This window comes from Cynocephalus volans, chromosome 4, assembly GCF_027409185.1.
Source record: "Cynocephalus volans isolate mCynVol1 chromosome 4, mCynVol1.pri, whole genome shotgun sequence".
Taxonomy (NCBI): Eukaryota; Metazoa; Chordata; class Mammalia; order Dermoptera; family Cynocephalidae; genus Cynocephalus; species Cynocephalus volans.
The window spans coordinates 29,009,416-29,036,834 of NC_084463.1; the positions used below are offsets into that span (position 1 = coordinate 29,009,416).

The window sequence follows — 27,419 nt, forward strand, 5'->3', positions numbered from 1 at the left end:
CTACTAATGCAAATAACAGAAACATTTGTTTACCTTCAACTGGGGCTGTTTATTGTGTGCTAATAGATGACCGGGGTCCTAGTCCACCCACAGGCAGTGACTGCGGGAGAACCTTCTTTCATCAACAGAATCCCAGTTTATAAGAGTAGACATCTAGAAATATAGAAGCTCAATGCCCAGAAATAGTCCCTGAAGTCTGATTCTCAAGCATGAAACATGAAACCCAAAGCATGACTAGACAGTAAGTTTCACATCACATACAGGTCAAGCATGGCCATATTTTTCTTTTAGGTTTGGAACGAGGGTTAATCACATAATCCAGGAAACATTCAGGAATAGAGCCCTGTGAGTTCTCACAGTTGTGGGTAATATAAAAAATGAATCTCACACATGATGAAAAGAACAAGATATCTGAGAATTCTTTCAAGTCTTAAAACATGTGTTGTGATATTAATAACATAGATGAAATTTATTTTTATTAACTCCTACTTCCAAAATTTCAACCAGGGTGCTTTAAGCCCACATCTTAACTCTTATGTTTTATTGCCAAAAGTAACTACATATTGATATTTCAGAAATGCCACAGGGTTTTTATGTAACTAGTTGCTATTTTATCTCAAAAAATAAATAATGCTTCCTGTTTTTACTTTTACTTATCTGGAATAAGTAGCTATTGACATCTGCTAAAGTCACTATAAAGATTTATTTACCTGAGTGCAAATATTGACCAATAGGGAGCTTGGCTCAATGTTTATATTGAAGGACAATAAATTGTGATATTGACTGGTCTGAGACATCAATATTTGCATTGTTGTAAACATTTTTAAAAATCTCCATGAAATATTCTTCAGAAATTCTCTTGTCAGAGTAGCTGAGCTAGAGCTGTTTGGGGAATAGCTTGTGTCTGGAAGCGAGTGGGTAACTTGAAATAGCTATAAATTGTTTAGTTTCCAAGTTTACACAAAGACACATTTTTATGGTGATGGATAATGCTGATCACTAGGAGCTTTTAGATGACAGCCCCAACCCCCACCCCCAAATAGAGGATTTTTGTCTAAAACAACTCCCTGAGCAGAAATATGCTTCATGATCAGCTTATATCTTGAGAATCTCGTTTTGCAAAAAACATTTCATTGCCAAAACAATGAAACATCATTAACTCCAAATAGACTAATTAGAAATTTGGGAGGTTTAAACTCAATTGGAATGAATTTTTTCTTTGTGCATACAGTGAAAAGAAAAAGATGGTTTAAAATAATTAGGACAAGTAAAATGATAAATTGAAATTTAGGCCATTCAAAAGAGAAATATAATCTACACTCACATGAATTTCTACTACCTGTGAATGCCTGAATGCTCACTTCTTAAGTACAAATGATATGTGTGTGTGTGTGAATTTATATGCCATTTTTAACGGAGTTTTTGAATAGATATATTGCTACATAACTGTCAACATGTGTTCATATAATTTTATGTACTTGGAAAAAATTAACCAGGGGCAATTCCTATTATATAGTGTATAAGCTAAACTTCCAGTGAATTCTTAATTCCTAATTGTTTCCAAGTTGGTAAAGTCGTAACCCATTTTAGCCAGCCATGTGATTCTAGGCGAATGGCTGAAGATAATTGGCCCCACCTTTTGGAGAGACACAGATTTACTGTCCTCGTGCAGGGCTTAGTGCCTTGTCGCCTTTGTAAAGAAAGGCAATTATGACAGCGTTCTTATCAGAGATCAAAGAGCTTGGAAGATGAGCAAAATGTGATGCCTGTTACTGCTTGAGTATCAATTTGGGTGGAAAATTTGACATTTTAAAAAACATTTGCATCATGGTTATATTCCTACAGGATGAAAAAAAGAAAGAACGAAAAGAAACATCCAATTCTTCTTGCAGTAGCTTAAATCTCTTCTCTAGGCTATTCTTCATAGCGCCTGTTCTGGGTCTCAGGGACTGACAGTGCTTTTAGTGAAGAGGCCTAGAAGGGGAGGCCAAGATGGGCAAGGCTAAAAAGGACCTTTCCTGTAAAATGAGGGGCTTCTGAGGGAAAGTGGAAATTTTCCTGCCAATAATGTGGCTGCAAATGAAACACTCAGCTCTTGCCCACATCCTGTTGCAAACCCCTGTCCTGTCATCACTCCGGAGATGCCATTTCCATCATCTCCTCCCTTTCCCCTCCTTCCTCTCTTTGGGGCAGGTGCCCAGTGTGGGTAGAAAGTGATGGCTTCTCAGCCAGGGGACCAGCCCCGCCCCCCTTCCACAGGACTGATTTAACCTCCCAGGGCCTGCAGAAGATGACTGTGAAATATTTGGCACACAGTAGGCCCTCAAAAGGCGAGGCCTCCTGTTTCTCTTGGCTTTCTCTCTCCCCGAGGAACAGCCTGTGAACACTCAGTGTATCAGCTGGCTCGGGCTGCAGACTGGGGGCTTGGACAACAGGAACTTGTTGCCTTACAGTCCTGGAGGCTGGCAGTCTGAGATAAAGGTATTGACAAGGTCGATTTCTTTGGAGGGTCTCCTTGGCATGTAGGTGCCGTCTTCTCCCCTGTCTTCACGTGGTCCTTCCTCTGTGTGTGTCTGTGTCCTGATTCCTTCTTCTTATAGGACACCAGTCATATTGAACGAAGGCCCACCTAGATGACCTCATTTAATCTTGCTTCTTTAAAGTCCCCATCTCCAAATGCCCCACACCGAGGTACTAGGGGTTGGGACTTCAACGTATGAACTTGAGATTGGGGCACAATTCAGTCCTTAACTCGCTGTCACTGCACCTCTGCCTCCTCCAGCTCCCAGGGGAGCCCACGACCCTTCCGTCCACTGGCCGTGAGGAGGCTCGTGCTGAGAACGGTAGTGGGTAGTGAGCGGAGCTCGGCTCCAGGGCAGGTGAGGAGCCCGCGCCCTGGCGAGGCCGAGGGGAGGGGAGGCCCGCAGGGACCGGCGCCAGCCGTCCTCTGCGCCCTGTGCACTCACGGCCACCGCCAGCGGGAGCGCTCTCTGCACCACTCCCTTCTAGCTTCTTTTTTTAAATTGTCACGCCATCTCCAGGAAAGAGGGACGGAAGCTTCCTGGCCCGGCCAACTCCCTTTCCCTGACTGTGCTCCTCGGCAGCCCTAGCCCCGCCGGCTCTCCCCTCGCCCTGTCGTGTCCATGGCCCTGTAGGCCCTGGGCACACTCCTGCTGCTCAGGAGAACCTGGATGTGGCCAGGCTGGTGACCCAGCTTGCCGTATGGCCTGGCACCACCCAGCATGCTGACCTCTGCTTCTCCTTGAGACATGTGTACAGTGGTCCCCTGACATCACATTTGCAAAATAAGTTTAGCTCTTGGGACCAAAGGACACACAAGAGATCATTTATCTTGACATCACTCCCTCTTGCTCAGGGAATAAGGGAATCTTCTCCATCTCTCCTTACAGCCCTACTTGCTGCCAGACCCCCAAGTGGCCTACCTCTGTCCTGCCTTGACAGATGAGTCTCTGCACCAGGGTCTTTAGAATTGCGGCCATAGTCCACTCTCTTGTAGATGGTAGTCTTGTTAATGTGACCACTCTAGCTTATCCACTGCCTCATGAGGCACTGGAGCTATGCTTGGGGCTGGCTTCCTAGGCAGCCAGTGTCAGCAGACGTCTGCAACCTGAGAGTTTCCAGCAGCAAGGAAGACCCATCACCCCAAATACTGGATGAGAGAACTTGGCTGCTGGCTGACATTTGACCATTAGTACCTTTAGTTTGAGTCTCTGGTTTCTGTGAAGTAATAGCTTTTCATATCTACATGGTAGAATACAATTTGTAGAATGCTCTCACGTATTTAAAGTATTTACACTGGTCTATAAACTTCATAGTAGATGAAGTTCTGTTCCCTTCTCACTTTAAAGGGAACATAAGTAACTTGCTCAAGATAACACAGTGACAAGCTAAAACTTAAACTAGCTATGACAGCACGCGCTATTTCTGTCTGTTACCGCGGGCTGCCACTTCAAGAGAAGTGTTTGGAACTATTAGTAGTTCTTCTCAAATGGGATTGTGTTTCTGGTCCTTTCTTGGAAGAAGGTCTTGGATGTAGGGTTGGAAGGGGATGCGAAGGAAGATTTAGCTTCCTGGTGCAGTCACACAGAAGTGCCACTAGAGGAAGAGCCAGAGAGAGGACACAAAATCACACACACCTTACATCCCCACCACCACCACCCTCGTGAACAATTTTGGCCCCCTTATTTTTGCCTCTTGGCTGTGCGGTTGCTACTAGAACTTTCCATGCTCCATCGTTATGCCTGAAGAACCTTGATACTCAGTGGTTCTCAACGGGGCATCGTGGCTAGGGGATACGTGAATGTGTCCGAGGGCACTGTTGGTTTACTGGCCTCCAGCGGATGAGGCTTGGAATGCTGAACAGCAGCACCATGCAGGCAGCCCCACCAGTGCTGGAATCCCCTGAGCACCATGCACCCAGTGTCTCCAGCAGGAACCCAAACCACAGGGGCACATCCAATTCAGGAAGTGCTCCCATTGCTCACGGGCTCCCGGAGAACCCGGTCTGCTCCACTTTTCCGGGTGCCTCTGCTTGTTGATGGTTCCTTTGAGATGCTTTTCTTCTTTGGTGCTGTGTACTTCTGTCTGTTGAAATGACTCAACCGTGGAAATTCCTTTCCCTGATACATTCACAAGGACTTCCTCCTATAAATTCTTCCTTAGTGTATATTTATTCCTCAAAGTATTTTCTAGACCATTTGAGGCCCCTCAGGCTGTCGATGACAGAATGCTATCCAATACTCCTCAGTCACGTCTTGTCAGATCTGTCTAACCAATTTTTCGCCTTTTAGGTAAGGCCTGTGTCAGTCCTGTTGGGTGCAGAGCTAAGTGCTTTCCTCATGCACAAATAATGGTGAAGTAATGATGGTTGTAATCAGAATCATGATTGTGGTAAGCGGAGTATGCATAGAATGAATAACGGAAGGAACATGGAGCTCGTGATCCAGATGTTCTGTCTGGGTACGTTTACTGCTAGTGATTTGAGAGGAGCGTTCCTTTATTCAGCACTGGGCCTGTGTGTTCCACTGAATGTGCATGTGACTGAGCAGAGGACCGTGAGCTGTGATGTGTCACACCATTTGAGGTTGAAGTTCTGTGAATTCTTGGGGGGGCGGAATACATGAAAAAACACTAACAAGGCTTGGGAAAGGGATCTGGGAGACTGAACTTGTGACTGCATGAATGTTTCCCAATATAGAACATATGAAAAATAGATTTAAACTTGAAATAAATGGCAAATCTAAGTACTCTGCTAAGTAGAGAAAGAAATAATTGTGCTAACATGTGTGCATGGGTGAGCATGCATGTGAGTGTGTCTCAAAAAACCTTACAATTTAATGAGCTTAATTTTGGGTCTCTATCCGTGTCTGAATAGAGTGCACGGGTGTGTGTGAATAAAAGGAAAAACAGTGTGCTGAGGATTTGTTTGGTGTGTATGTGTCCATTTTTAAGACTATTGAGGCACAACTGAGGGTATTCATTCAGTAAACATTTATGTGACTGAAAGGGAAAATATATATTTTCCCTGTAGACAAGAATGGTTAAAAGTTAAATTTTAATTTATATGCTTTGTGAAATATAAACTCTTTTGACCAAAACCTTTAGCATTAGTTGCTGTACACAGAGCCTAGGATAAGTGTTTCCTCTGGGGATTGAAGCAGACTATTCTATCAACCAGTATGGGGGAAACAGGACACAGAGCACAGGGCACATAGTGGAGAATATGATTCCAGTGGAATACAGAACCAAGAGCCAGGGGAGCCAAGACAGATATGAGCTCACCAAGATGCTCCAAATTATTGGGAGGAACATAGAGTTTCTCAGTGCACTGAAGACTATAGAAGATTTACTTAAAAGTAAAGGACAGGTAGACCTTAAGAAGCTGTAAAACTTGGGGAAATCTGAGATTCTGACATAGAAACACAACTTGGTTGGCATCTATGATGTACCGTATACTGTTAACTAGTAAACTTAGTTACTTTTTTAATGCACAATTTTATGCATGTTTTAGCACATGCATAGATTGCTGTGTACATACCACTAGTACTGAGTGGAATGCACACAGTTTCATCACCCTGAAATAGTTCTTCTGCTGCCCCTTTGTAGTCAAACCCTCACCTTTCTCTTAACTTTGTTCAGATTGGATCATTTCTATTTATCTGCAAGTTCACTGACTTTTTATTCTGTCATCTCCCTTCTCCTATTATGAATGCCCATCCAATTAATATCTAAAACTCAATTCTTTTTTTTTTTTTACTTGTTTCTTGTTTACAGCTTCTAGTTCTGTACTGAGAATTTCTGTAATCACTTTCATTTCAAGAGTGTTCACCTTTACATCATAGGGCATAGTTTTACTAGTTAGTCTTCTCAGGGTTGGTATTTGTTAATTGTCTTTTCCCCTGGAGTTGTTTAGCTTCTGCTTGTTCTTTGTATGATATATTTGGATTATTTCATGCACATTTTGAAGATTATATTATTAGGCTCTAGATCCTGTTAGAACCTTCTGAGAATTTATCCAGAGGTAGAATTGGCTGTTTTAGCAGCTAGTTACTCCAGTTAGGTTCAGGCCACAGTTTCTAACTCTCCTGCCACTGGCTGTGATTCTGATACCAGTTCCATTTCCAGAGTCTTTGCATTGTTGTCCAACTAGGACTCAGGTGGTGGAATACACAAGCGTTGACTCTCAAACCCTTTGGGATACTCTTTGGGTCAGTTCTACACATGTTCACGGGTGAACCTGAGACTTTACACACTGCATTATGAGAACCTTGCTTGAGCTTCCTGATCTCTGTGACTTCTCTCAACTCTCCATGCCCTCTGCCTAGAAGGCAAGAGTCTCATCCCTCTCCCAAACTTGATGTTACTAATTTCTTGTGAATGAGTCCAAATCCAGGGGAAAGTGAAGAGAAGAAAGGGGAGGAAAATGTAATGGGTATTGCTCCACATTTTACAGGGACCCCTTCCCACAGTTCCTCTGATCATGAGGAAAGACTCTTTTTCAAGTTTTAGGTGTCTGCGTGGCCACTGCACCTGCTACCACTGCTGCTGCAGGACTGAAGCTTATGTCAGGCCAGGCCCAAGAGAAAGAGACAAACGGTGTGTCCCCCATGCTCACCATCTTGCAAGGTTTCCCTTTCCCCTTCCTTAAATCAAAAAGAATTTATCTTGGAGTTTTCTTTTCTCTTGGCATCTGCTGTACAGTTTCAGGATTCTGGTAGCTCTGAGTTTAAGCCAGGACAGGTAGTAGGAAAAAACAAACAGGAAACTTACCACTACATTGTTCTTTCTTCAAGTTTTCTTTCCCTCCATAATCTGCCTGCTATTACTTTTCAGAGCCCTCAGATCATTTTTTTTTATATATTTTGTCAGTTGTAATGAGTGGGAGAGTTGAGACAAGGTGTGCTTACTCTGTCTTAACTGTGACTGCAAGTCCTGTAGAGAGTTAAAAATAATAATAGCAAAACTGACTAAAAGTCATTCTGATTTTTTTTATTATTATTATCACCAAACACATGCAATTTAAACCCTGTCAGAGATCAGACATCCTCCGCTACCCTACCCTTGGTAAACCACTGATATAGGGCAAGTGGGAGAAACAGGAATTGGGAAAACAGAGTCAGGTATGTGTGCCATGGCTTATCACAGAATTTAATAAGGATGGTGTCCTTAGTTTTGAACTTTGGAATTTGCATTTGGGTATTGAATGGATAGCTTTAATAGACCCTGTCTATAAAAGCACAGACAGAGAATTAATTTTGACCTAGTAAACTAGAAATTTATTGAGAGCAGGGAACATATCAGCTTTACTTTTATGCATTCATTCACTTACTCATTCAAACACTATATATTATTGTGTATAACTATATAGTATAGATACATAAATATTATCTGATCATAATGAATCTTTAGCCTGAAGGCGGAGAGAGATAAATAACCAGACCATAGGAAAATGTATGAAGTGGTTAGGACGTACAGTGAGGGGGGCACGGTTAATCCCAGGGAATCTAAGAGGTTAGGAAAAGATTCCCATAAGAGATAAAAATCTAAGCTGTATCCTGAAAGAAAAGTGTAAGAGTCAACCTGAGAGAGAGGGTGTTTTCTGGTGATAGTATGAGTAACCCAAGGGAAAAAGAGAAGATGACATTCTTGTGGAATTATAAGTTACTTCAGTCAGACCTGAACCAAGTATGGAGACACACGAAGGAGGAATGATAAAGAAATAAACAGGGGTTCAATCATGATGGGACTTCTTGTAATTTATGCTGAGTAGGGGATGACTAGATCAGATGTTGATACCTACCTAATATTATTATTGAAAAAATATAAATAGATAATATCTGTAAACAAGTTTTGTAAATTAGAAAGTCCAGCTGGCTGTTCCAGTCCCTCAAGTATAAGATGATAGAGGTGGAAACAAAGAGAAGAGGATAGATTCACAACATATTTTAGAGGCAGAATCAGTAAGACTTGGTGATGGATGTGTTACTGGAGTCAGGGAGAGGTAGTGTTAAGAGTAACTTATAGAATGTGGGTTTGAGAAATGGGGTCAATAAAGGTGCCATTTATTAATAAAGGAAAAACTCAAGAAAGGGGTTTGAAGAGGAAAACCAAGCACTCCATGCTGGACATGTCAAATTTGGGATGCCTATGAGACTTCCAAGTGGCCATGTTAGGTAGGCCTTTGCATGTACGAATTTAGGGCTCTTGCAAGAGAAATAGGATGGAGATACACATTTGTGTGTTATTGCCATGTGCCTGGATGTTCAAAGCCACAGAACAAATGATATTGCCTGGGACGTGATTGAACACTGAGGAAAGAAAACAATGCCTAGGACCTATCTCTGAAGAATCCTAGTACATAGAAGTTGGATAGAATAGGAGAAGCCAGTAAAGAAGATTATGAAGGAGTATCTGGAGAGATAGATAGACAATTAGGAGATTATGACATTATAGAACCAAGAGAAGATCATTTAAAGGAGTTAGTTGTCAACTGTGTATGTTGCAGCTGCTAAGTCTCTTAAGAAAATACTAAAATGTGAGCAATGAATTTAGAGACTTGGCAATTATTCAGTGACCTTGGTATGAGTGGGCTCAGTGGAGAGGCGCAACTGGTTGAGGCAGGAGTACGAGGTAAAGAATTTGAGACAGCACTTTTGGCTGTGAAAACAGGGGTGGTGGAAAGCAGACACTTAAAGGTGAGAGAAGAACATCCATGCGGCGATCCAGGGACTCAAGAGCAGGTGACGATGCAGGAGACAGGAGAGTAAGTGATGGAGTGAGTCCTCGAGAGGTGAGAAGAGAAGGGATGCATAGAGTGAAGGAGGCAATGGCTTTTGGACAGCAGGGGTAGACCGTTGTCTACTGCACAGCGAGTGCAGCACAGGAACAGGAGTGAAGGAGTCGAGGGTATCCTCCTGTGAGAAACTGCAGTGATGGATCATGAAAGTTATCAAAAGAGATGTGCAAGTAGAAAAGACTGAAAAGTGTTGAGTTGAGTCCGTGCACTTGAGGCCTCAGTGTAGTAAAATCATCATTTCCACTGAGCCACTGAGCCATAGTTTTGGAAAGATAGGAACTTGCGGGTAGAGTGGGATGCTCAAATCCATAACTTCACAGATGGTCCAGTTTCTGACAAGTTCCAGAGTGAGAGTGGAGTAGGTCCCTGAAGAAAACAGAGGGAAAAGTTACAGAGATAAGGAGATCAAGAGTGTGAGAGTCAGGTTTTTGATAGATTATATTGCTGGACAAGGTCACTGAGTATAATGATAGGAGCTGAGAGGGGGATGAGGACTCTGAGCAGGGTGTTCAGTGAATGGGAAGAAGTGACCAGAGGTCAGTGGAGAACAGAAATAGGATGGAAGAGGAAGGGGCTATGTAATTATTTAGATGATATGAGCCTCAAAGGTGCACGGTTTTAGACCAGACACCTATCTCTCACCATACACAAAAATCAACTCAAAATGGATTAAAGACCTAAATTTAAGACCCAAAACTATGAAACTACTAGAAGAAAACGTAGCGGAAATGCTACACTAAATGGGAGTGGGCAGCACTTTTTTGAGTGAGACTGCAAAGGCACAGGCAACTAAAGCAAAAATACATAAATAGGACTACATCAAACTTCTGCACAGCAAGGGACACTATCCGCAAAGTGAAGAGACAGCTTAAGAATGGGAGAAAGTGTTTGCAAACTATACATCAGAAAAGAGACCAACATCCAGAATATAAGAGGAACTCAAACAACTCAGCAGCAAAAAACAAACAAACAAAAACCTGTCCAATCTAAAAATGGGCAAAGGACCTGAACAGACATTTCTCAAAAGAAGACATATAAATGGCCAACAGGTAAGTGAAAAAACATTCAACATCACTAATCATCAGAGATATGCAAATTAAAACCACAATGAGATGTCATCTCATTCCAGTTAAAGTGACTGTTATCAACAAGGCAAAAAATAACAAATGCTGGCGAGGATGCAGAGAAAAAGGAACTCTCCTACACTTGCTGGTGGGAATGTGAATTGGTGCAGCCACTATGGAAAACAGTATGGAGTTTTTAGTTCCTCAGAGAACTAAAAGTAGATCTACCTTACAATCCACCTATATCCCACTACACGATTGATTTCAAAGGAAATGAAATCAATCTATCAAAAAGACACCTGCACTCCCATGTTCATTGCAGCACCATTCAAAATAGCCAAGAGATGGAATCAACCTAAATGTCCCTCAACGGATGAGTGGGCAAAAAGAACTGTGGTATATAACCATCATGCTGAGTGAAGTAAAGTCAGGCACAGAAAGACAGATACCACGTGATCTCACTCATGGAATCTTAAAAAAAAAAATAATGAGTGGTTCTCATAGAAATAGAGTAAAATAATGATTTCCAAAGGTGAGGAGGTGGGGTGGGGGGAGAAGTGGTGGACTAGTGGGTACAAAACTATGCTATCCACCCGAAGTGAATCCTTGTGCAGTAGTATATGCATGTACTGAAACAACACTGTACCCCACAAATTTGTACGAGTAAGTGTTAAAATATTTTTGAATAAAATAAATAAAAAGGTGGAGTCTTGAAGTTTCATTGAAAAGCAAAGACACCAACTAACAAGAAAAATGTGTGGTGTTTGAAAACCAGTAGTCCCCACATGACAGGAGGGTCTGCAGGGGCATCCGTGCTATCCATGTGTCAGTGTGATAGTGAGGTGGGGGGGGGTGTCTCTCCGGAAGAGCTGGAGGACATGAGGGAGCCACTGCTCACGCAGCAGAGGTTCCTGCATGCAGAATGAACAGATTTTGAGAGGAGAGAGAGCCAGATATAGGGCTGTGTGGAACAGTGGGACATGACACTCTGGGGAAGAGGAGGTGACTGAAGAGATTTAGGCTTCTAGAGCAGGGTTCCCCAGACTTCAGCCTGCATGCCAACTTTAGCCTCCTGCCTACTTTTTGTATGGCCTGCAAGCTAAATGCCTTTTACATTTTTAAATAGTTGAACTTCAATCAGAAGAAGAATACTGCTTTGTAACACATTAAAATGATATGAGTGAAATTTCTTCATCCACGAATAAAGCTTTATTGGAACGCAGCCACTGTCACTCATTTCCATCTTCTCTAGGGCTGCTTTTGTGCTGCGGCGACAGAGTTCCATAGTTGCTGCAGAGGCTGCACAGCCTGCAATGCCTAAAGAAGTTACTATTTGGTTTCACTGAGCCTGTTCTAGAGGTTAGGATGGTCTCTTGGAGGAGAGAGCTTGCCCGAGCTAACACGGGGTCTTCACAGCATCAGAGGAAGCTACAGTGTTGTTCGGGCTAGCTGTTCCCAAAGGCTTCACATGCAATGCTTGTGGCTCCCTGCTCCCAGAGGGTGGCAATGGCTTTGAGCTCAGAAGAGAACACGGCTGTCATGGGAGTGAGCTTCTGGTCTACCTCAGCAGCTGGGTAAATGGCCTTAAGCAGCCACTTGTATCCTGCTTGCCTGCATTGCTTGGCGTGTAATGTTATTACCCACCTGTGTCCTCTTGCCTCTCTCATCTCTGGCTCCTGGGACGTTCTAGTCAAGCCTCAGATGTGGCAATTAGTCTCCTGAAGCTGAGAATTAGAACAGAAATAAAAAATAAATAAATAACTTCAGAGCCATCAGTTAAGGTTGTTAGTTTTTTCACTTCAAGGACCAATAACATTTTGAGTAGTAATTAAGTAAAATGTCCCTTGATCCCGTTTCTTGACATAGCGGGGGAAGGAGAGTTTCCGGGTTTGAAGAAGACCAGCGGAGTGGGGCTCGTGCAGTTGGGATAGAGCACTTGTGGGTGGGTGGAGGCAGAAAGGACAGGGCGCTGTCGGTGGTGGAAGCAGGGGTGGGAAGGTCACAGGAGCACATGTGTGAGAAGCTGGCCGTTTGGTCTCTGTGCATTGTAGTTTCCAAACCTCTTGAGGCAGGTGACTGGAGCACTCATGATTGGGGCTGACACTGCAGCATGGTGTCCTGCTGGGCCGGTGCCGTGTCTTCCCATGGGAAGCTGCAGCTGTCTGCACCCCTCCCCAGGCCCTGGCTTTGGTGCTGCTTATTGTACTGCTTGTCGTAGGGATTTCTACTGCAGAGGTCACCCCTTGTTCTGTAGAGGCCCGTGTTGTGCTGATGGCAGCATTTTCCCCTGCCTGTCCCAGGAAGGTAGAGAGCCTAATCACATCCCCTGCAATCATCCCACTACTAATTACGTGTAGACAAAGCTGAATCACCATGCTGATTCCACTTGGAAAAAATTCAGCCAAATTGATGATGACATAAAAAAGCTCTCTGAGACACTTCTGATTAGGGCATGCTGCGTCCTAACTCTTCCAGAGGAAGCAGGGACATCAGCTGCAAGAGCTTTTGACTAAGGATATTTGTGGAGATAGCCAAACCTGCTTCTTTTCTTATTCACTCCAGGCCCAGCCTGATGATGGCTTCTTTCATCCCCCTTAGGGAATGTGCAATAAAACTCTCTACCTTAGGAGATTTTGAGAGATCTCTTTATATGTCCAGCCCTTTATCACAAACACACAAAAGAAAGAAAAACCTTAAAAGGTAGATATCTATTGTTATTTTTAGAGTCATCAAAGAATGTTCTAAATAGTTCATTATGATAGCTAGAATGGCCATCAAAACTATAGTCAGCCAGTTCCCTTATTTGGTCTTTGACTGTGTAATTATTTGCTGCCTCCTATGTGCTGAGCACTACTGTAGATATTGGAGATAGATCATAGAGGACTCCCTTGTCTTTTGCAAATTAGAGTCCAATGGGGTAAATATATGTAAATACCTAACGGTACAGTGTGATTAGTGTAGCACTAGAAACAAACACAAAGTTAAACTGGATAGGGAAGGGGCAAGGAAGTTTGAGTGTCAAAAAGGGGTTCCCAGAGCAATGATACCTAAGATGGTTTTGAAGGCTGCATAAGACACGTGAAAGTGAACCAAGGGGGTGTTAATCCCAGACAAAGGAGGACAAGTTACAAAGGCACAGGTGATAAACCGTCCAGTGTTTTAGGAACCTGGCTGGTGCATCCAGTTGGTGTGGGAGAAGACAGTCGGTGACAAAAGCATCTGGAGAGTTGGGCAAGAGCCTGCTGGTGCAGAGCCTTCACATGCCACACCAAGGGGCAACGTGGAGCCGCAAAAGGACTTGAGCAGAAGGGACATTGACTCTTATTTTTGGCAGTTATTTTGGCAATATTTTATTAAAAGAATAGGCTGGAAGCATGGTGACTTGTAAAGAGGATATTGTAATAATCCAGAGTAGATTATGAGGGCCTGAGCTAAGATAGTAGCCATGATGAGGAAAAGAATAAAATGGATTTGAAAGCGCAAACGGGGTAGAAACATCCTTTTTGTGGACTGAAGGTGAGGAGCGAGAGAACGAGCAACCAAATGCGGTTCTCTTTCTTGTCTGAGGAGGACAGGGAGACGGCAGGGCCAGCAACAGAGATGAGCAGAGGCAGGGGCTGAACACAGATTTGGGGGCAGGATGGTGAACTCAGCACGAGGTGACTGGAGAGTGTCCAGATGCAGCATCAGTTGGGAGGGATGGGCCTGGAGCTTGGCGCATGCTCCTGGGATGGGAAGCAGATGTGGGAATCATGAGCACAGCTGGGAATTCACAATGTAGGAATGGCATTTAACAGTCTAGCTGAACCCAGGAGAGGGTGTGGAAGTATTAGCAGAGCAGGCCTTATGAGATGCCGATATTTAAGGGTTGAATATCCCACACGACTCCTGTAGTATGTTCCTTCTGACATTAATTGAGCATCTCCCACGTGTCAATCGTTCTTCTATGCATTGTCACAAATTCTCCATAAAGTTCTCAGATCCAACCTATGAGTAATAAAAATGTATTTACATTTTACAAGGGATGGAACTGAGGCTCAGTAATTTACTCAAGGTTACCTAATTCCTAATAGAAACAGCCATAATCAGGATTGAGAAACACCATCCTTGTCTTGTTTGAATGCATTGCGGCCTGTGCAGGACCCCAGGTGTGCACTGGCTACACTGAGACTTTATGTGTCCTGAAGAGAAGTAGTGTGTCCGGTGAAAGTGAATCTGCTCCTCTTTTCCTTTCTGCACTCTCTTTCTTTGTAAATTCCATGCAGGTAGAAATTCCACCTGTGTACAGCAGAGCACTGAGAACACAAGGCGAAGCATCATAGGCACGCGGGCAGGGCCCACACGTGTGTTTCAGGCAGTGCAATTTGGTAGGAAGTAGCTATGGTGGTGCATAGGTTTCAAGAACTATTTACAAAGGTTCCATTTTTTTCATTGAAGGCTATAATTAAATATGACAAATATAAAAGTTTTCAGTCATGTCTCCCTTTTTCTTCAGGCCCAAACTGTCTTGCTCCAACAGGCTTCCTGCTCTTTTGCAGGTATTGCTGTGAGGTTTCTCCAGCTAGTCTCTTCCACACATGGGCTGGTTCATGTCCTCTCCATGCCAACTGGAAATACACAGATGGTATTTCCATCTCTAGTTTCGATGGCACCTTGTAGTTTTCTCTTGGGATCTGATCTGAATGTATTTATTAAATTATCTTAACTACAGATTTGACCTGACCCCAACTTTTCTACTCTCTCCCTTGGTCATCTTGTCATTGAGTGCTTGCTTGGTACAGTCACTGATAAATGAACTTCTCCAGGAAAGCCTCCACTCTGCTCTACATCTGAGGATGCTGCTGTGAAGAGCAAGTCTTGCCTCCCTCCTTCCTCTGTGTACAAAGTCCTGTGGTTCAACACCCGGTGGGCGGGAGCCTCCCTGGGAGTGGGCAGAGCCCTGCACACTCGGTGCCTTTCAACCTAAGGCAACCTAAGTTTTCTAGTGAAAAGAGAACTCCCCAGATCTGCATGTCTGTTCTTCAGAAGGATTATTTATAAGTTACTTCACTTCCCATCCTAACAAAATATTTAACGAAACATACAAAAGGCTGTGATTGTCCCCATAGGTATGTTGTTCTTCCTATCATTAACTGTATGAGTATTTTGAGTTTTTTTTTCTCTGTGGAGGTGTGGGTTGACATAGATTCGGTTCTGTGCCATCACTGGGGAGGATTCAAAGGACCATGGCAAAGTGGATATCAATCTTTTTGTATCCGAGGCTCCTTTCAGACCCTTTCTCAGAAATCTATAGATTATCTCCTTAGAAAACACACACACACTCAAGCATAATATCATTTCCTGAGGTTCAGAGCCCCTGGGGTTAGAGTTCCACAGTTCTCAGATTTAAAAGCCCTGCTCTCAAAGTGTCTTCGTGGCTAAATCGTAGATTGTGTGCAGACTGCCCTACTTCCCTAAGGCTGCTGGGATCCAGGTAGTTAGGGCGACTCGCTGGAAGTGGACTTCTTATCTGAGCATGGACATGACCGTGTCAGGAGAACTTCAACCCTTTAGGATCCTCTTAAATAGACAGGATTCCCTTAAATTAACCTAGCCAAGATATTTCAAAGCAATTAAATCCTTCACATTTTTTAGCACTCAATACTGGCTTCTGTCTCTAGAGATTTAGAAAAAGAGAAAGCAAACAGCCAAGATACTGAGGTAATATGACACTGCGGAGTTCTATATTTATCCCCATCAATGTCTTTCAGATCAGATTGGCTGAGTTTACAAATCAAAAGCTGACTTATTTATTTTTTATTTTTTTTAGCAGCCATCAGCTGCACTGCTGCAAATACCCAGGTTCCAGACATCAAGCTGCAAACTCCAAACATCCAGCTGTGTGCTTTCTGACTTTGATATTATCCCCCCGTAACAGAGGGTCTGCATGCGCAACTGAGCTGGCAGGCCTCAGGGAGGCACACAGTGGAGAGACTGGCCTCCCAGGCCAAGCAGCCTCTGAAGGCTAATCTGCAAAGAACGCTAGTGCCATGTCATCAGGGAAGGGATAGGCCTCCGAAATACATAGGGCCCGGCTCCATAGAGTACAAAGTATTCATTTTCATATAATTACATTTTCGGTTGCAATTTCTCTTTAATGTGAGACTAATTATTATTCCCAGAAAATTCCCTAATCAAAAAATGAAGAGAATTTTTCCTTCTATTTATCTATAAAATATTACATTTTATATATGCATATTGATACTTATTGAAACATGTATGTATATTGAGTTCCAACTATCAAATGAGTTCTTAATATATGCCAGGATCTATGCTAAGTGTTTTGCTGATACACACACACACACACACACACACACACACACACACACACACACACACACACACACACATATCTAAGCATACATACATATATATGCAAGTATGTGTATGTACATGCAATTTATAGTTGGCACCAGTTTGTAATACTTTTATTGGATCTATATTATTGCTTTATGATAGAATCTGGTTAATGGATTTATTTTTAAATTATCAGTTTGCATTTCTATCCCACGCAGAGGGTGTAGTGCATGTCGAGGTTGTTTCCCTCTGTGTGTAGGGCGTGGTGCAAAAGAAGCTGCTGCAAGACGAGGTGCTCAGTAACAGCAGTGCTTATGTATCCAACAGAAAGAACGTTCTGAGAGAAACAATGAGGCAAATTTCCCAGCTATGAGAAAAGTCCTATGAAATAGATAGGAATCTGAGCCTGACACGTAGGTGGCGGGGTGGGGACATCACTACACACCCACTCTGCAAGTTTAGCTTCTTGTTCACCAGAAACCAGCACTGACCTGTTTAAGGAAGGACCCTCTGAGATAAAGGCAACCAATGGCTTAGAACAAGTCAGCCTGTCCCGCTTCCCAAGGAGGGTCCCTATGTTTGATGCCAAAAGTAATTTTCTCATCAACTGCTTGAGCTGTGTACTTAAGTGGTAGAACAGGCAAAAGTGGGTTTGGGCCCTCCAGAACTTTTTCTACGAAAGACACCTTTTAATTTTGCCCATTCTTAGAGAGATTATCAGACTTTTCCTTCTTCCATCCATGCTGTCTGTATCCAAAGGAAAGTCAAGGAGAAATGTGTGAGTGTGGGCATACAATCTTTTTATATCCTTTTATTCTTAGTTGTGGAGTTAGAGACATTTCTGAAGCCCTCAGCAGGTCTCACCTGGGTTACGAAGCTACACCTGCTTTTTCAGAAGAAAGGATCATGAGCAATTGTATTTCTTGTAAATCAAATCCTATTTTAAGTGAATAGTAGAGCTTTCTAGTTAAAGGATCTGTGATGAATCCTTTGTAAAGTTTATTATTAAGTTTCTACTATCAAAGAAGAGATATGATTATTCCTTCATTTCTGAGTTGAGATGTTCTCGGATTAAGGATCTCGTATATTAAAATGTGCTCAAATTAGTTGGGCTTCAGTAAAAATGATGGTCATGATAGCTACCATCTATTAAAGAGCTTACTATGTTCTAAGGACTTTACACATGTTTTCTCATTCAGTACTCGCGATAATCCTGTAAGGTGGAATTCTGTTCCCCATTTTACAGAGGAGGAGTATGAGGCAGAGGGAAGGGAATGTCAGCCAGTACAGTCCCCAGGGCCGAGGTGCAGGGACTGGAGCTCGTCACTGCCGCACTGTGCAGCTGCGGGGGACTGGAGCTTGTCACTGCCGCACTGTGCAGCCGTGGGAGTGGAGCTCATGACCACCGCCAGTGCTTCCACCGTTTTGCTCCTGGCTGATATCAGACCCTCAGAAGCTATTCTATGCAGATCACTTAACAGTAACATCATACTATGGAAATACTTTCTAACACTGATAGCGTCACCTGTTGCAGCAGATACTGCTGTTTGGATGATGTATGTGCCCACCTGCCCCCATTCTGATTCAGCCTAGCTGCTCAAGGATTGTGCCAACACCATGTTACAGTGGCTATTAGAGACTGTCTGCTGGCCTGGAGACCCTCAGCTTTCCCTCAGAGCTTCCTCCCGTTATTTCTTAGAGTCCCTATTATGGGTTTAAATATAAGACGTCTCATGTTATCCCCCTCAATGAAGCTCCTCACCGTGGCCTCTGCTGCCAGAGAGGGAATGAGGCTGTGTTTGAACGGTGTTGGTCCGTGAGCTCAGGGTTTCAGGACTTCACTGAGTCCTCAGGTGGCCTGGGTGAGAAAGACCTTCCCCAGTTCATTGGCAGGCATTGACTCCAGATCTCACAGCAGCACCATCCACCTCTAAAGTCTTTCACGAAAACATCTTTAGTTTCTCGCCCTAAGCGCTTTCTTCATCAGACCTCAAAACTGGTCCTTCAGTCCTTCAGGAGCTGGTGCTCAGGAACAGTAATCACACCTCTAGTGTGTTGGTTTGGTCCACCTTATCTCCCAGCAGGAACAAAACTACACCTTCCTCCAATCAAAACACAAAACATCTCTTGATCATCAGCTATCATAAAGGCACCGGGAGGGACACCAGCTGACCTGCCCTGCAAACAGGTGTCCCTGTAGCTCAGTCTGGGTTTCCCAAAAATGCCCTGATGCAGACTGAGAGGGAGAGAGGGGACAGAGGCTAGAGTCCTAGTCTAGCACTGAACTGGTACTGCTAGTCACAGTGTTCGGGCTAATTTTTTTTTTTTTTTTTTTTTGCTGCTGGCCTGTACAGGGATCTGAACCTGTGCCTTTGGTGTTATGAGACTGTGCTCTAACCAACTGACCTAACTAGCCAGCTAAATTTTAAAATTATTCCTTCCAACTGTCAAATTCTGGGATTCTATGTTCTGCATTTTTTTTTTTTTTCAGTTTCTGAGGTCCAGTAATTTTTATCTCAGCTGGTATACATGCCATAAAAATATTAAGCAAGGAGACAGCTGTGTCCTCTCCTCTCCAACAGCTACAGCTGTTCTCCTGACAAGCTTTTCCTTGGGTGTGATAAAAATGATAATTGTGGCTATTATTATTTTCAGTAATAAAGATTTTTAATGCCCAATCTATGAACTCGGAAATGTGGGGTTGTCTCTTCCGTAGACGTGTTACTTACACAGGGTAGTTTTTGTCCTTTGATTAGTTATAAACTGCTGAGTTCAACACTATGGCCAATACAAATATCCTGTGGGGATTTGGGGCAGGTGTAATCACGTATCCAGCTTGCTTCATTTCACTGCTTTGGTTGTCATATTCCACTTAATGAAATGGCTGTGTTCTTAAAAAGTTGGCTGTAAAGCAAATTTCCATTAGATAAATCATACTTCCTCATGATCTACGTTTTTAAATTAAGGATTCATTCCCCTGAGGAAATAATTGGCCCAAAGACTTAATATAAATTAAATTAAACATTCAATAAACCTTTTAAATTCACATATTTAAAGAAAATCTTTTCTGTTAGGACACTAATAGTGATGATATTTTTTTGAAGTCAGGAAATACAAATATTATGCTAAGAAACATGACCAAAGTGGTATTGTTTTGGGAACAGAAGCATAGAAGGTGAGCAGCATGGAGGTTCTGACTTTTTTGGATTGAATTGAACCTTGTGTTTTGGGTCTGTCAGTCCATCAGTTGATCAGTAAGAAGTTCACAAATTTCAAATTATGTCAACTACTTTCCTAGGTGCCTTGAGAACCAGAGATGTCCAAGACCTTGTTCTTGCTGTCAAAGGGCTTCAGTGCATATACCACAAAACAGCTATTAGAAACACTATTACTATTGCGTGAGAAGTGGTTTGGACATCGAGAGACCTGATGTGCTCTGTCCCTAACCAGACGTGCGACCACAGACTCCTCTAAGCCTCAGTTGCCCACACGAAAAATTTGAAGATCCAGCTCAATTGCTAATTTGAAAAAAATGCCTATACATGAGAATTTCCTGATAGGATTATGAGCACTCCCCAACTCAGAAAATTCTAGTTTGGTAGGTACGGGTGAAACCTAGAAATCATAAGCAATTATTCTAGTGAATTTCACTGCAGTCAGACTATGTCCTAGCATAGCAACTGTGAATTATGTAACCACTCATGTCCCTTTAATCTCTTTAGTTTATTTCTTTTATTATTTTAAAGACTACATGAATGCAGCATGCACCTAGAGTGCCGGACAGGAATCCCCAGAGGTCCCCAGAGTTAGGAGGTAGAGGGAATGTATTAGTGCCCCAGAGCTGCTGTAACAAGCTTCAAAAAACCGTGTGGCTTAGAACAACAAGAATGTATTGTTTCACAGCTCCAGAGGCTAGAAGTTGAAAATCAAGATGTTGGTTGGTCCACAATCGCTGACAACTGTAGGGGAGAGTCCTCCCTTGCCTCTCCTAGCTCCTGTTTGCTGGCAGTCCTTCACGTTTCTTGGCTTGTAGGTGCATCACTCCAGTCACGTGGCTGTCTTCTCCCTGTAGGTCTTCACACTCCCTTCTCTCTGTGCATTTCTGTGTCCCTTTTTACAAAGACACTAGTCATATTGGAATAGGGCCCTTCCTAATACTTCATTTTTACTTGATTACCTTTATAAAGACCCTGTTTCCAAATATGGTCATATTCTGTGGTACTAATGACTAGGCCCTCAACATGTCTTTTTTGGAGGACACTATTTAACCCATCATAGGGAGTCTTCATGGAGAAGTAAATTTTTTTAAAAGGTGGTGTTTGCTTAGGTTGACAGAAAAAACATAGCTTTCTAAGTGATAAAAACAGCCTGTGAAGAAGGAATCATCATGTTTGTCTAAGGTGAAAAATAGCTAGGCCTGGCTTATGGGTTGTGGTCATGGCAGTAGTGATGATAATAATGGTTATAGTTGCTTACGCGTACAGAGAATGTGCCATGTGCCTCTCACTGTGCCCGCTGAGTTCCGTGTGTTGTATTTCACAGAAACCCTAGAATTAGGTAATGTTACACTGAGTCATGCAGGTGCAGAAATGGTGGTACAGAGGAGTGAGGTAGCTTACCATGTTGTGAAGCTAGAAGGTAGAGAATTGGATTTATCTGATCCCAACCTTTTGCTCTTTGCAATGATGATCCGTTGCCTTCTCCACAGCACTAATGCAAGATGAACTTGGGTGAATAGATGGGGGCTACTTTGCGGAAGGTTTTGATAATAAGACAGTGGAGCTGGCATTTGATGTTACAGAAAATAGGGAGCCATTTTCAGCATCTGAAGAGCAGTATCGTGATGAAGTGGGTATTTTAGGAAAATGAGTGTCATTTCCACCCAAGGATGCATTTTCTTTAGAAAAAGAAAAGCAGACTTATAAGTGAGAAGCCATGGACCGTGGAGAGTTTCTTTTCATTGGGTTTTATCAAGTGGTTTGCCTCTTCCCCACTGGTGTCTCTTAACCAAGAATTTCCTCTAGCACTTGATCTGGGTATTTTTGTCTGAATGTTCTTCATAAATTCTTCATACTACTGATAACGCATTGATCATTTCATAGCCAGAGCACAAATGCTGTTAAATGAAACATTTCCTTGATTCATTAACTCCAGAAATTGAGATATCAGTTTAGTTTTTTTTTTTATTGGGTTTGTTTTTTGTCTGTTTATTTGAAGCAGCCCTGTAGGAAGGAACCACCAGAACCTGGTGGTTCTGAGTTTAGTTTGCTGTGCACATACTGGTCGTCCGTCTGCTTTTGCCACATATTCCTCTAGTAGAGAACCAAGTGTGTGAAGACAAAGGCAAAAATAATGAAGACGAAAGCTGATGAAATGAGGAGATGCTCATTTTATTATACGCAGATTACCCTGTTTAATCAGAAAGTATACATCTAACACTATAACTGGTGAGCAAAGCTGTCATTGTGGTATAATTCTACACTTGGCCTGGGGAACAGAGATAGTAAGATCAAGCCTCATCGGTTTTTGCAGATGACTTGGATATAAATCCCCTCCCTCTGGTGACAGAAATCTGGATCATCCAACTTCCTTCCCTACAGGAGATCACCTGACAGGACTATACAAGATTACACCTACCTCAGTACACCAATGTCCCCACAGAACTCTTGAAGAGTTATTGGTTTTGGTTACCTTAATTTTGCGTGCTTGCATTTCAGTCTGTAATCCCAACTCACTCCTCCATTTGGGTGTCCATACAACAAACTCATCAAAGGTCGGTCCCTGTAAATCTCACCGTGGCCACACAAGAGCATATTTGGATGGTAGAATTAAAACAGATGCATGGACTTCAGATGGAGTGAAGAACAAGAGACCCAGAGAACCCTATGTCTTTTTTGTTCCTGTGCTCTGGCAGTGTAATACACAGCCTCCCAGGAGACCCAAGGTCCTACCAGTCACTGCTCCAACACTGGAGCTCAATCCAAAACAGCTGTCCAGAGCTAATTTATTTCCTAATGCTGCAGCACTGTTAATTTATAAATTACATTGGTAATTCGAGCTATTATTAATTTCAGATGGTGTAGGGCAAGCCTAATTAAAATATGACACCAATTGCCACACATATGTACCAAGGACTACCATTTAAAATTAATGGGAATATTAAGTGTGACATTGGTCTCCGAAATGCTGTACATGGTAATTATAGCATTCTAGAGAGGAAGATCTGACAAATGTAGGCCTGTGGCTGGTAGCAAATAAACAACGACAACATAAGAAGAACCACAAATTCTTTATTTAAACCTTTTCTCCTCATTTCCACCACACTTCCTTGAATCAAAGTTAGTACGTTTTTCCCCTAAAGATGCTTATAAAGTAACGATAATAATTAAGGCCACTGCGACAATTAGAAGTTTCTCACTGGTTGGAATTATGAGTCTATGTGGATTAATGTTGATTGTCTTCTTTATATCCTGGACTTTTGGACCTGTTTTCTACTTATTAACACATTTCTGTATCTTCTCATGAATTTGTTATTTCTTGCTTGCTTGTTACAATAGATATAGGCTGTTCTTTTCTGTAGGTAATAGCGGCAAGAGAGTTTCTGAACACAGATAGCATAGGCTCTGTATGGCATGAACATACATGAGGAAATACTCAGGCTGGACCTATTATTGGATGGTGGCAAAGACTTATCATGACCAAGAAGTGGCAGCAGAGGTGGACAAGGTAGTGGCCCTTCTTTACCAGACAGTAGTTTTGTGGTTGGTGCTATTGCTATTGTTACTGTTGTTATCTTGACAAAAATGGTGACTGGAACAAATACAACCCTAACTTACATACCACATGTATCATTATTTGCATTATGTTAGATTCTTATAGTTATCATTTTCTGGCTCTGGATCAACAGAAACATGTGGCATTATGGAGGGTTTTATGACCTGGAAAGAAATGTCCCTTCCTTCCCTTTCTGGGGCCCCTCAGGTTATTACAGCTTCACTCTACCCAAATCTGTGCCTCCAGGCAGGTTACAGGATTAGTAACTTAACCAACTGGTGTGCTGTAGATGAGCGTTTTCAAAGTGCTCTCATATGTGTGTGTGTGTGTGTGTGTGTGTGTGTGTGTGTGTGTATCTATCTATCTATATCTATATCTATATATCTTTTTCATTTGCTCCAAATAACCCTGTGAGGTATTGGGACGCTATACATATTATGCCTGGGAAAATGTATCTCAGTTTCTAGGGACAGTCTCAACACATGCTTGTTGTCCCATGATAATTATTAATCGTACCCCTTTTATTCTTAAAAGGATCCCAGTTTGTGATATTGTCATCCCCATCATCCTCATTTAGCAGATGACGGAGGATAGACCCAGGACGAAAGCAGTTAGCAAGGAAGCTAAGGCTCAGGGTGGCTCTGGGAGAGAACTCTGAAATCTGTCTTCTAGGCTGAAATGTTTTTGTCTTTCCATAACTGAACGCTCACGGCCAGACATCAGGTATGGAGTCCAGTAGGTAGAGGGTTGTTATTATTATTCATAATTTTTCACTAGAGAAGTTGAGTCTCAGGATGATTAAGTGACAGAGTAGGATTCACAGTCATGTCTTCTTAGTCTTTGCTTTCTGCTGTGCTTATGGTTAGGCTTCAAGTGGGGGTCCCATTGTTGGGCTGTCTTTACAGTCTAAGAGGTCTAGCAGATCAAAGTTTAGAAAATTGATTTTTGCCTATACAAATGATTGTTTAAATCTAAAAACAGAACACGACATATATTGTATTACTGTTTCCACTGCCTTTGTGGAAGGTGCGTATATGTGTTTCTGAGTGCGTGTGTGTGTGTGTGGCATTTTATTTGATTCCTCTTCAGGGCTGCAGTCATCAACTCGACATTCAAGGCTCCGTGTATATGATACCTTGAGATAGAATGAGTTAAGGGGCCTAACTCAGATCCCAGAGCTGGACTGCTCAGTATGATTCAGGCAGTGTAAATATCAAAATTATTAATCACTTATCAAGGTCCAGTAATTCTCTAGGCATTACACTCAGGTCAGTTAGGACCGCAAACATTCCACTGGTCCATTGGGGAGCCAAGGAAAAGTTGGCGGTGGAAGGGCTAGAAGAGATGGAGGGGGAGAGCCCGCATAGTTCCCGAGCATCTGAACATCAAGTAGCACAGTTCTCTACAGGCATAACCATTGTATACTTTATGCTCTGAGTTTATGCCTTTGGTCTTTTTTCTCCTCTTTCCCCACACCTTCTGCTTCTCCTGCAGCGGTTGGCTTTGTGAGTGAAGACGAATACTTGGAAATCCAAGGCATCACCCGGGAGCAGTCAGGGGACTACGAGTGCAGCGCCTCCAATGATGTGGCCGCGCCAGTGGTACGAAGAGTGAAGGTCACCGTGAACTGTAAGTGGTCTCGCCACACCCTCCTGTGTACAGGGGCCAGCCTGCCAGCATGGCCACAACAGAGAGCCAGTTAGCAGAGCCATCTGCTGGCTCAGGACAGGAAATAATGCAGCATGCCTTATTCAATTCCAAACTCTAGTTTTTGACACCTCAAGGTATAATGGTTACAGTAAAAAAAAAAAAATAAAATAAAATAAAGCTAAAAGTAACTTAATACAATACTAACATTGACTTATGTGGCTGGGAGATCATTAAATGGCATTTAATGCGTAATTTGTATAAATGCATCTTTAAGTCCCAGCATTTCCATGACTTGCTCACACGATGCAGTTGTCCTGGGGCCTCATACTCTCTAAACCAGACCATGTGCTAGAGTGCATGAAGGAAACAGTAGAACTTCTGTTCATGGTGTGTTTACTGTATCTCATCCTTCTGCAATTATAGATGTTGATATACATGGTATACATACATAATTTAAATACAAATAGATACACATACAGATATCAGGGGGTGTATCTTAAAATTTGACTTTTACTAATAGAGGTACATGCTGCACTCTCTGTCACCTCTCTTCCCCTGGGTGACGGAGATGCAAAGGATTACTCAAAGCCCATTACTTCTGAGTGGTGAGAAACCCCAAAGGTGTTAATTTCCTGGAACCCTCAAGAGAGAGGCATTCCTCCTCGGGAAATTAACACAGGACTGGAGTTCTGTCTCAGTATTTATTCTCCAGGCCAGAAAGTTACAGAAAAGGAACATAGGGGGAGTTATGGCTAAGTATAGTTTAACAGTAGTGGCTGATAACATCAGTGAAATAACAAAGTGACATTCCATAATGCAATTTGCAAAAGGTTAAACTGATCCACCAACAAAAGCTTGTTCTTAGCAAGTACTGTCTTTTCTTACAGGAGTTTCCTCAGTATGTTTACATATCAATAAAGTAACTTTAGGTTAACCTGCTCCAAGGGCATCTGTCCTTCAGCCAGCAATTTTGCTGTGTTACAATTCTTTATCTACAACAGAGATTTAGCCTGGGGAAAGTTTCCAGTCTTTTGAAAGCTTAACATTTCTATATGTAATTTTAAAAGTTAGGTTATACCTGAAACTGTAGGGCTTTGGAAACCAGGCCCTGTGAAATATGTTTGCTTTATAAATATTAGTATACTCCACAGGTACAGAAGCCAAAAAGTTTGGAGGCCACTGATGCTCTCAGACACTGATCCTACCCAAATGTTCTATCTCTCTTTCACCCTTTCCCTCCCAGTTCTTCATTATGTACATTGTCTCAGTTCACTATGACATTCTGAAGGTTTTCTCTGCTGTGTACACTCAAGGAAGTCTTATGACAGAATAGAACCCAAGAACTAAACCAGCCAACAAGAAGCCTTTCCCTTTCAAAATTTGGGTAGGGGTGGAGGTAAGGGAAGGATATTGTGTATGGGCAAACACACACTCGTTACTTTCGTGTTTTGATTTCTGTTATAATACGAACCTAGTTGGTGTGAAGCACTTTAAGAAGCAAGGAAATAGGTATAACAATGTTACCACTTTTTTCTTTAACCTTGCACAGTTTTTTTTTTAAAAAGGACTTAAAATAATTTACATTTTATGAAGATAAGCCTAAAAAGTGAAGAGATGGAAGCAAAGGAAAAATATATTTAGGAAAACAAGTGAAAGCTCGAGAAAAAACAGCACATAAAATGCATACCGCAAGTTTGCTAGGTGCAGGTCCTGAACTGGGCTTCACATTGCTAAAGGAAAGATGGAAAACATCATGTGCTTTAAAATTTATGTTGTCCGTAAGATAAAAGCCAATCAATTGCTTGGGAGAAACACTGCTTTTCCTGGTATTGAGACCCCAGAGAAAATTCTCTTCAGGGTGTCCACAAATAGAGCACTGTGAGACACAGTCAACACCACCATGTACAATTTTTCTGCATTAAGTAGAGCAGCAAACTTGATGTTTTTCAGAAGTCCCTTCCATGCAAACTGTTGGGATGTCAAGGGTGGTTTGGTGAAGACTTCAAGTGAATGCAGACCAAGTATATAGGTCTAGTTCAGCCTGTCTGGATTCAGGGACCCATTTTAGAATACTCGGAAGAATGACTGATCTTTACTGTGTATCCTTCAGGCAATTCTCCATGAATATTATTTCTTGCAACTGAGCTTTTGATGGGAATTGAATAGTTAGGGGTTATATGCTTTGGCAAGAACCTGGTGTGCAGCAGTTCTATAAGGCTGATTAAAGGAGTGGACTGTCGACCCATGAAGTGTAGAGTTGATGGGTTGGCATCATCTTA

At 42.4% G+C, this 27,419-nt stretch overlaps 1 protein-coding gene across 5 annotated transcripts in view; it reads left to right on the top strand.

Moving 5' to 3' along the window:
* The window catches only part of NTM (neurotrimin), a 387,328-nt gene that overhangs the window by 342,052 nt on the left and 17,857 nt on the right, over positions 1-27,419 (top strand). For all 5 annotated transcript variants that reach the window (XM_063093473.1, XM_063093469.1, XM_063093470.1 and 2 more), the window contains one exon: positions 24,985-25,119. In XM_063093473.1, coding sequence (XP_062949543.1) covers positions 24,985-25,119 — 135 coding nt within the window. The remainder of the gene's footprint in view (positions 1-24,984; positions 25,120-27,419) is intronic.